This window comes from Oncorhynchus tshawytscha, unplaced genomic scaffold (assembly GCF_018296145.1).
Source record: "Oncorhynchus tshawytscha isolate Ot180627B unplaced genomic scaffold, Otsh_v2.0 Un_contig_766_pilon_pilon, whole genome shotgun sequence".
Classification (NCBI taxonomy): domain Eukaryota; kingdom Metazoa; phylum Chordata; class Actinopteri; order Salmoniformes; family Salmonidae; genus Oncorhynchus; species Oncorhynchus tshawytscha.
Genome location: NW_024609833.1, coordinates 1189978 through 1201026, shown reverse-complemented (window position 1 = coordinate 1201026; position 11049 = coordinate 1189978). Strand labels below are relative to the sequence as shown.

The following is an 11049-nucleotide window of genomic DNA, read 5'->3' as shown; positions in this document are numbered from 1 at the left end:
AAGTCAAGTGGTCTGAATACTTTCCGGATGCACTGTAAGTTTACTTTTTATAACACATTTCCTGTGATATAACCGTTGGGAAATAATGGGTAGTACTACCGTGTAATAGGTTAAATCAAAAGATGGAATATGCTGCAATAGATAAAAGCCTTTCACAGTGTTTTAGTCATGAGGGAGAAAAGAAAGCTCTCAACAGCACTGTCTGTTTTCCCCTGCTGGCTGCTGACAGTGGTAGATATATCAGAAGAGAAAACATTTATTTGGGCAGGAGGGCAGAGATTCAGGCCTAAAGCCACTCAGAATATCCTAGATCACTGGATCAGAGGGCATGTCACACAGTGTCAGAAGAGTCAGACTGTGTAGAAGGGCTATACACACCACTATAGTTAATGTTGCAATCACTGCTAACATTTAAAAGACCAGTATTGTAATCTGGTCTGTTAACGGGAGCACATAAGAAGACAAAGGCCAATTTAATGCAATGAATGACGTTTAATAAATTGTCTTAAGTTACTTGGTCTTTAAGGACTGTTTGAAGGGCTTGAACAGGCCTTTGGAGATGGCAGAAAACATCTTGATGAGAAGTGGACATTTGTGAGGCGTCTCCTGTTGGGAGCTGGCAGGGAGATCCTTTGGCAGTGCAGACATGGCAGCATGTGGCACTATGCTGGGCACTACAGAAGAGAGAGAGAGAGTTGATATGCACTTTAATTTAGAAATTATGTAATGTATGTTACAACTCAACATAACTGACACTGATAAATGAGAACCAACAGCTTGAGTTTTGGAGAATATAATTACTTTTACATAAGAGATGACTACTGATTGCGTATATAACCTTTGTAAGGTTATTTTGAAGTGGCATTTCTTTGTACACCAATATCTCAAACAGACAATATCCTGTTGTGTGAACTTACGCATGCCATCTTCAGCAGTGGTCTGTGCTTGTTCTGATTCAGAGCGGTGGGAATCCTTCTTGTTCCTCTTCTTGAATAGCTAAGTATTTAAAGAGAAAAACGTGTTTTAAAAAATGTGACAGCTGAACAACCTTATGATGAAAACAATCACACCTACCACACCAGCACAACAACATTTATGATTGGTTTTGGAATGAACGGATGGTTTTATATTTTTTACACTGAATAGCATTGTTTACTCACATTATCTCCCACAACTGTTCATTTAAATATGTTTGCTGTACCTTTAAGTTGCTTGTCAGCCTGACCAGCCTTTGTAGAAAAGCTAGTTTCCCGCTGCTAGCCCTCACATCCTCAGCCAGTGGAAGAGCCTTAGGCCCGGTGGTTTTGACTGATGTTCTTGAAGCTGCCCTCAATGCCTCATTACATCTGTGGAGAAGCGATTCACTCAAAGACTTGACAAGAATCCTATCAAATGAAGAGTCCTGAGTCGACTCGGCCTGTTGGAGGATTTTCTCCGAGCCAAACTCCTCCAACAGATTTTTATAGACGACTCTGTATACTTTATGAATCCTCAAGTTCTCTGGATAGGCTTGTGTCTCAGAGCACAGAAGACCATGCATAACCATGCACAGAAGACCTCCATAACTTTAGGGATCAGGTCTTGTGACTTGCGTGTGACGTCAACTGGGTAATCTTCTGCTGGGGTTTGGATTTCTGTTAGAATTCTCATTACTAACATGCTGATGAGGCAGGTGACGTCAACATCACTGCCCAAGTTATCAGAGGATGGGGTTGGAAGTGTGACATCTTTGACCATGTCTGGGCTGGTTGACATATCGTCCCTGACAATGTTTTGAGCTACACCAGAATGACTGGTGGTATCCACTTCCTCTCCATCAATGTTGGCCTTCAAGATTTGTGCTGCATTGGAAGTCTCGCTTGTTGCCATAATGGCGCCAGAAGGAGACAGCCGAGGGGAGGACTTGCCACTCAATAGATTGCCTAGATCAGATATAGTGGTTTCAGATGTTTGGAAAGATTCAGTTGGAGAGGATCCTCTACTTTCTGCATCAGAATCCACAGAGTACATGACCTGGCTTAACATTACTTTGGGAAAGAGACTGACTGTGTCACTAAATACTGATGAAGAAGAAGAGCATGAAATTCTATCTTCAGACACTCTAGCCAACACCTTGGCCCCCTGAGCCAAACTCATTGAAGTTGAATAGGGCACAAAACTAGGAAGCAGGAGGCACTTAACAGACTCCTCTACAAACAGCTGAACCAGCTCGTAAGTTGTGGGCTTCCCCACCTTGTGATTCCTCTTCAGCTTCGAAAGGATGGTATCAGATGCACTCTTTCCAGCCGCCACTGTCAGTCCCAGAGGGGTCAAGTTGCTATCGGAAATTATGCGGTTAACTTGGTGACTGAGATCACGGGAGAGAGCACCAATCCTACCCTGAGATATGAGCTCCTCCAGTCTAGCTATTGCATCTGTTAGATCAGGGTGAGATGTAACCTGCCCTTGTGCCTCTGGATATACCTTCTTCATGATGGTATCGGCTATGGCAAACATGCTTGTTCTGGCATCACACACCATTGTTTTTGGCTTAGTAAGATTCGCTCATGTCAATGACTGAGCATCTTACAATGGGCTGAGCAGTACTCTCGGGTAACTCAGAAGGAATGGGAGTGCCAGGGAGTGCAAATTCCCACTCGGTCTTCTGTGATTTGGCAGTTGAGAATGACAACGAGGAGGAAGACCGCAGTGACTCTTGATAGACCAATTCCTCGCCACATTCGCTGCTTATCTTCTCAATGTTCTCCAGCATAGTTCCAACCACTTTATCTATTTGTGAAAGCTCTCCTGCAGCCACCATTTGGTCAGATTTTGACAGTTGCTCCTGGACACTGCTGATGATACTGTCTTCTGGCATTCCCAGGTGGACTTCAGTGAGGTCTGGGAACTTTAAAATGAACAAGCAAAGCATGTTAATTGCTGTCTGAAGTTGGAAAATCGATATCTTACTGCTAACAAATCTAACAAGCATTATAATTGAGTATTCTAAATGTAAATTATATGTGTGCATTAGATATTGCAAATCAAACCTGTTAGAAAGCTGGAAAATATTGAAATGGATAAATTATTGTTCATCAGTTTGAGGGTTAGGATTAACTGCACACACACATTATGGGGAACATACAGTACCTCTTGGAAGAGGGTGTGCTAGACCTTGGTCGGAGAGCCCTGCCGCCACAGTTACACATCTCCTTCGCCAAATATTTTACTTCCTGGATGAGCTCCAGTCTTTTCTGCTCAAAGGCAGTGAAGGATCTTGCACTGCCGCCCCTCTTGAGTGAGTCAGCGTTGTCATATAAGCCCGTCACCCCTAGAATGCGGGCCAGGGCCGGCAGCAGAATCTGCAGGGTGGTCTGGTCTTTTTATGAAGTTGACAATGGTCTTGCACAATTTTGCAAGCTGTTCCTTTGTCATCTGCATTGCACAAACAGAACAGAACACAGCAGGTTTGGCAATGAAACTCTGATGTAAAGTATTCTAGATTGAACAGAATGCATTTTATCAACATCGTTTTCCTTATCTTTGACTGAATTCAAAGTTGGATGAAGTATGACAGATTAATGAACGTAATAGCAGAATAGAACTATGGTTAATTCCTCTCTCTTGATTCAACACAACATTCCCAAATCAAAGGTCAAAGGCTGATGGAGAAACTTACAGGTTTTTAAAATCCTTTATAGATCACTTGCCATTGCCTAGAAAAGAAAAAAGAAATGTGTTTTAGTTACTTTATTTCCTTCTGCACGAAATATGTGAGGCTAGAGCAAAACATCCTTAGTTACATTCCCAAATATTTTGTGTCATTTAACCTACCTTTTCTTCATCCATAATAGCATAAAGTATTTTTTATATCTCGAAAAACTTGTCCTTGTCTGTGTTTTCACTCATGTTGAGGACAATATTGCAGCCACTGACAAATTAAGAACTACATACCTCGTCATGGAATGTTAGACCTTTATGACATCAGGGGCTAATTGCACATTCCCATTCTCTCATTAATATTGGGGGGGAAATATATTGATGAGATCAGATTACACAATTTCCCCATCAACCGTTTTCGATACAGCTAGGCCCACATTGAAATCTGTTCACAAAGCACTGCTACTCAGCAGGTCAAAACAGCAATAAACCTAGTTTAATTTCGTGTCGACCTCTTGTGGATTTATTTCGGTACCCCATTTAGTGAGCCAGTTGATTGATCTATTCCTTATAGTGCATTCCTTAAAAGTAGGCCTACATTAGGGAATAAGGTGCTATTTGGTAGCATATTCCGCTCTAGCCCATGCCTCCACCAATCCAATGATTTTAGATTTGTAGGAAGAAGCGAACTTCAGGTACACTTCAGGAGAAGGGAGATATTATTGGACTGTATCCCGAGGCTATAGCCAGGCCTAAACCAAGTAGCCTTGAGTACGAACCCAAAAGCTTGGATTGCCAAAGGCCTATCAGAGCTAAATTGGTGATAACTTTAAACTTACTGTAAAACACGTTCTTACCTTCACCTATATTTCACTTACCTTTTTATTCCACCATAGCTAATTTTGTATCTCGAAAGCATGTCATTGACTGTTTTGGCTTGGCTACTTTCATGTCGAGTTATGATAAAAGAGCATTTTTGCAGACGCAGACTTTTAGTTAGTCGGGGACGTCATGGACTGAAGGCAGTGGAGGTTAATTGGTTTTAAGAAATGTTTATATGTCGCCCTCTTGTGGAATTATTTAGGTACAACAACAATGTGTTGTGTAGGATCCAAATGATTGTTTTCTCCTCATCCCTGTGTTACGTCCTATTATCAGTCATAAACAGATTACTCCCCCACAGAGCAATACACTTTAATAGTAAAGGGGTAACACTCTTTGTTCAAAGGAACAGAATAGCTGTAAGAGCGATGTAATTATTTGATGCACAGCAAGGGGATATTGTGTTGTCAGCATTGGGTTCGTGTCTCGTGTACTTTTCGTATTTTTTGTATATATATTTCAACTTTATTTTCAATCTCTTTTCGATTTTTAATTCAATTATATATCTATTATTATTATTTTTATTTTTTATTTTAGAACACATTCAAGAACCTCCAGAAGCAAACCAGCTAATTAGCTACAAGCTATTTAGTCATTGTTATCCACTGCTAGCGGCTTTTACCTTCTGCACAGATACCAGCCCTGTTCTTAGCCTGGATAATACTCGCCAGTCTACCAGTATTGGACTGTCTCTCCACAACAACGAGCTGGTTGACAGACAGTCATTGTTCTAATTCTTGATTATATTTACACACATTATATTCAGTACTAGGATTAAAAGAAAATTCATACATCTTTACAGTAACATAATAGTATTCTGATTAGTCAGTCCTGATTGAAATGTATACATAATTAGTCATTATTGATAAAAAATCCCTTAACAATATCACAGACCTGATCAATTTCAGAGAGGCAGTACGTCCACTCAAAGAAGCTTTTTTGAAAAGTGTCCCCACAGATCATTCTGTTCTGGTAAGAGAATAATACATTTAGAAAATATATGAAATAACTTACAACAATAGTATAAACAAAACATACTATAATTCACTATGGCTGATGGGATTTGAGTTAAAGTAGGGCCAGTACATACTGTTGACAGCAAAGCAGGTGAAAGTCAATGCAAAAGTAAGACGAGTACTTACGTTGTAAAGAGCAGGAAATATTGGCTGCAAGAGGGGCACAGATAAGGGGCATGGCAGGACAGTGGTGCAGGAGGCTAACACATACTGTAGCAAGAGACCTGAAGTTTAAACAAGTTATAGTACTGGAAATAAAGTTATGTTACACAAAGTGTTGTAACAAAATGTAACATAGTTAACCTGAAGTTATACATTGGTAAAGCTGAGTATAATTGATTGTTACCCTGCCAAAGTAGTCAGTTCGCTGCTCCAAAATCCGCATAAAACGCCAGACCGGACATTCCTGGGGCTGACACTTTCAGCTCCTCAAAAGAGCTGAACAGCTCTACCTGGTATATGGTGTCACAGTTGACAGTGGCAGGCCAACACCCATTCTTTATCAGATCTGCCAAGTTTGCTGTCCAGGTGCCAAGACAAGTTGTGCAGGTAGGCACAGGCACTGTGACATTGTAGAGACCTTGAGGAAAAAAATGTAGTCTGAATTAATGTTGTTTTACATTGCATTGCTACATCACTGTTTGGTTCTTGTAGATATTGCACATGACCATTTATTCCTACGAGTATTATATGTTTCCCAGGGCCAACATGGATGGTGCTTGTCAGGCAACCACATATCACCTTTGGTACATCCAATGGTAAGAAACAATCTAGGGACAATATTTATATACAACAATAAACAAGAATACATTTGAACTTTGATATAATACATTCAGCCGCAAAAAAATAAATAAAACACACCCTGTTCATGAAGTGCATATTTGCCATCACTGTGGAGAGATATGGCTGTAGTTGGAGGAAGGGGCGTGTAGAACCCCTCGATCAAGACTCTGTTGTGCAGGGGGAACTTTGCATGTGTAGAGACTTCGCAGTAAAGCTGTTTCGGCAGACAGTCTTCTACATCGCAGAATAGCCCTTTTCACATTGCATGACTGACAGATCTTCTGAGAAGCATGCTCTGCAGCGAGCAGAGAATCTACAATCTCAGGCCTGGACTCCTTCCACCTATCCTGTGAGTTCCTTCCTCACACTCCAACTGTGTGATGCACCAGGCACAGCAGGATTTGAACACTCAGGGTCTTCTAAGTCAGCTAGGAGGATGTTCATTTCTCTATGAAGTATTGCTTTTTTGAAAACACAAAAATGGGAAAATGATTCAATTAAGAATATGATATAATTAATCTATTAAAATGCGCATAAGGCTGTAAGTAGGTGACAGCAAATATATCTCTGCACAATCTATGGTGTGACAAGCCAAAAACCTCAGCTTTGATTCCACAGTCAATTCAATTACAGGGCAGACCAAAATGTTGAGTAAAGTCTAAATTAGAATATCAAACAACATAACTTGATCCCATCATCGAATAGAAATTCTGAATGTTCTTAAAACAGCAACAATACACTGAGTACAAAACATTATCTTTCCCTGACAGACTGACCAGGTGAAAGCTATGATCCCTTATTGATGTCACCTGTTAAATCCACCAGTGTAGATAAAGGGGAGGAGACAGGTTTAAGAAGTATGTTTAAGCCTTGAGACATGGATTGTGTATGTGTGCCATTCAGAGGGTGACTGGGCAAGACAAAATATTTAAGTGCCTTTGAAAGGGGTATCGTAGTAGGTGCCAGCTCCAACAGTGCTGGGTTTTTCACGATCCACATTTACCCGTGTGTATCAAGAAAAGGACATCCAGCCAAAGGACATCCAGCCAAATTGACACAACTGTGGGAAGCATTTGAGTTAACATGAGCCAGCATCCCTGTGGAACGCTTTCAACACCTTGTAGAGTCCATGCCCTGACGAATTGAGGCTGTTCTGAGGGCAAAAGGGAGTGCAACTCAATATTAGGAATATTTTGTACACTCGGAGTATTTTGACTACAGAGTAAACTCTCCTCAAAGGCAAATGCTTCCAGCTTCCACACTTACAGACAGTGGTTACAAAAGGAACGACACTGTGGAAACATTCCAATAGTGGATTTGAATGAATTCAACTAAGACTAATTCCATAATGTGTGAATGGCAGATTGCTTCATATTAAAGGAAATGTGGAGGAAAAATCTCTGTCAGGATGTTGTTATTTCCCTCCACTACAGACCTATTTGGATGTTGTTTATTGCCCTCCACTACAGAACTATTTGGATGTTGTTATTGCCCTCCCCTACAGAACTATTTGGATGTTATTATTGCCCTCCCCTACAGAACTATTTGGATGTTGTTATTGCCCTCCACTCCAGAACTATTTGGATGTTGTTATTGCCCTCCACTCCAGAACTATTTGGGTGTTGTTATTGCCCTCTACTACAGAACTATTTGGATGTTGTTATTGCCCTCCACTATACTCTGAAAAGTATAAAAATACCCTGAAATAAAAGGTGACATTCTGCACTGTAACCTCATATCAAACATTTGATCTCAAAACCGAAAATCTGGAAACACATTTAAAAATGTTGCATCACTGTCAAAAATAAAGATGTAGTGCAGTATAATTCAGTAACACCAAGATGACCCCAATTTTGAAAGTAAAACAATTTAAACATACCTATTTCTTCATCAATGTTTAAAACTGGAGTGGATTCCAATCCACTGGTCCTCCTCTCTAAAATAAGATATGCAAAAAAGGAAAGGATTAGACTTAAAGGGACATTCAGAAGTTGATAAAGCCATTTTTGGATTTTAAAAAAAGGGAACACTTAAACAACACAATGTAACTCCAAGTTAATCACACTTCTGTGAAATCAAACTGTCCACTTAGGAAGCAACACTGATTGACAATAAATTTCACATGCTGTTGTGCAAATGGAATAGACAACAGGTGGAAATTATAGGCAATTAGCAAGACACCCCCAATAAAGGAGTGGTTCTGCAGGTGGTGACCACAGACCACTTCTCAGTTCCTATGCTTCCTGGTTGATGTTTTGGTCACTTTTGAATGCTGGCGGTGCTTTCACTCTTGTGGTAGCATGAGACGGAGTCTACAACCCACACAAGTGGCTCAGGTAGTGCAGCTCATCCAGTTCATCCAGGATGGCACATCAATGCGAGCTGTGGCAAGAAGGTTTGCTGTGTGTCAGCGTAGTGTCCAGAGCATGGAGGCGCTACCAGGAGACAGGCCAGTACATCAGGAGACGTGGAGGAGGCCGTAGGAGGGCAACAAACCAGCAGCAGGACTGCTACCTCCGCCTTTGTGCAAGGAGGAGCAGGAGGAGCACTGCCAGAGCCCTGCAAAATGACCTCCAGGAGGCCACAAATGTGCATGTGTCTGCTCAAACGGTCAGAAACAGATTCCATGAGGGTGGTATGAGGGCCCGACGTCCACAGGTGGGGGTTGTGCTTACAGCCCAACACCGTGCAGGACGTTTGGCATTTGCCAGAGAACACCAAGATTGTTAAATTCGCCACTGGCGCCCTGTGCTTTTCACAGATGAAAGCAGGTTCACACTGAGCACATGTGACAGACGAGACAGAGTCTGGAGACGCCGTGGAGAACGTTCTGCTGCCTGCAACATCCTCCAACATGACTGGTTTGGCGGTGGGTGTGGGGTGGCATTTCTTTGGGGGGCCGCATAGCCCTCCATATGCTCGCCAGAGGTAGCCTGACTGCCATTAGGTACCGAGATGAGATCCTCAGACCCCTTGTGAGACCATATGCTGGTGTGGTTGGCCCTGGGATCCTCCTAATGCAAGACAATGCTAGACCTCATGTGGCTGGACTGTGTCAGCAGTTCCTGCAAGAGGAAGGCATTGATGCTATGGACTGGCCCACCCGTTCCCCAGACCTGAATCCAATTGAGCACATCTGGCACATCATGTCTCGCTCCATCCACCAACGCCACGTTACACCACAGACTGTCCAGGAGTTGGCGGATGCTTTAGTCCAGGTCTGGGAGGAGATCCCTCAGGAGACCATCCGCCACCTCATCAGGAGCATGCCCAGGCATTGTAGGGAGGTCATACAGGCACGTGGAGGCCACACACACTACTGAGCCTCATTTTGACTTGTTTTAAGGACATTTCATCAAAGTTGGATCACACCTGTTGTGTGGTTTTCCACTTTAATTTTGAGTGTGACTCCAAATCCAGACCTCCATGGGTTGATAAATTTGATTTCCATTGATAATTTGTGTGTGATTTTGTTATTTAATTCATTCAGATCTAGGATGTGTTATTTTAGTGTTCCCTTTATTTTTTTGAGCAGTGTATATTCCATGGACTTGATTCATTTCTGAGAAGATCTGAAAGATAATTTGCACACATTTGAATGCTAATAGATTTCAGTTTCTATTGACTGCTATGTAGGTTAAATGTACACTTCAAATGCAGCTGTCCAACAACATATCTGTACCTTCTTCTAGATCCCAATTGCATTGTGTCCATGTTCTGTCCTATAGGAATTTCAAAGGAAGAGAACATGTGTCAAAGAATAGTCTTGCCAGCATTAAAACATATATATATATATATATATAAAAATGGTTTAAAAAAAAATATATATATATATGTGTGTTATAAAAAAAAATGTTAATGTTAATATATATACGTTAAAAATATATGTTATAAGTATTGAAAGATACATGGCATCGACATACAATGTAATGTAAAATAGAAGAACATATTGGAGAAAGCACTAGCCAATATAGTACTGCCATACAGGCCTAATATCACATTTCAAGATATCTTTGTACATAAATGTATCAAAATTTAATCTGGCTGATTTGAAAGATTATATGCAACATTTTGCTGCGTGGCAATACTGTGTTTGGATTCTGAAGGGCATTTATACGAAAGAGGTAGTCTAGACACTATTAATAACATTAAGCATTTGATTCCCATCTTCAGCTACCATCTAAGATATTAATTTCCCTCCACAAGGGGGCGGACATGAAACGTTTCCAAAATGGGATAGTATTGTACATGTAACGTTTCCAAAATGGGATAGTATTGTCCAAGTAACGTTTCCAAAATGGGATAGTATTGTACAAAATGGGAAGTATTGTACGTTTCCAAAATGGGATAGTATTGTCAATGTAACGTTTCCAAAATGGGATAGTATTGTACATGTAACGTTTCCAAAATGGGATAGTATTGTCCAAGTAACGTTTCCAAAATGGGATAGTATTGTCCACGTAACGTTTCCAAAATGGGAGAGTATTGTCCACGTAACGTTTCCAAAATGGGATAGTATTGTCCACGTAACGTTTCCAAAATGGGAGAGTATTGTCCATGTAATGTTTCCAAAATGGGAAAGTATTTTCCATGTAATGTTTCCAAAATGGGATAGTATTGTCCATGTAACGTTATGCCCCCTTGTGAGTTAATAGTATTGCATGCTATATAAAGAGGCAGCCCAGCCTCACATTCACTTCGCGCATATGTGTACAAAATGTATTTCAGA

At 41.0% G+C, this 11049-nt stretch overlaps 1 protein-coding gene across 3 annotated transcripts; it reads right to left on the bottom strand.

Annotated features, from left to right (window-relative positions):
• Positions 1–486: 486 nt before the first annotated feature.
• Positions 487–5973, bottom strand: LOC112248893. Of its 3 annotated transcripts, XM_042319561.1 has the most exons (8): positions 5884–5973; positions 5664–5747; positions 5416–5490; positions 3659–3695; positions 3130–3414; positions 1202–2887; positions 918–996; positions 487–674 (listed from the first exon to the last, which is right to left on the bottom strand). In XM_042319561.1, the coding sequence occupies exon 6, from the start codon at positions 2518–2520 to the stop codon at positions 1492–1494; it is 1029 nt and encodes a 342-aa protein (XP_042175495.1). In that variant the 5' UTR covers positions 2521–2887; positions 3130–3414; positions 3659–3695; positions 5416–5490; positions 5664–5747; positions 5884–5973; the 3' UTR covers positions 487–674; positions 918–996; positions 1202–1491. The 3 variants fall into 3 exon arrangements, with proteins under 3 accessions (XP_042175495.1, XP_042175494.1, XP_042175496.1); XM_042319560.1 differs by having other exon boundaries at positions 918–2887; XM_042319562.1 differs by having other exon boundaries at positions 918–2887; positions 5416–5485.
• Positions 5974–11049: the final 5076 nt, after the last annotated feature.

Excerpts from the sequence above, each read along its gene's own strand:
- LOC112248893 (XM_042319560.1), bottom strand. The coding sequence starts at position 2,520 with ATGGTGTGTGATGCCAGAACAAGCATGTTTGCCATAGCCGATACCATC.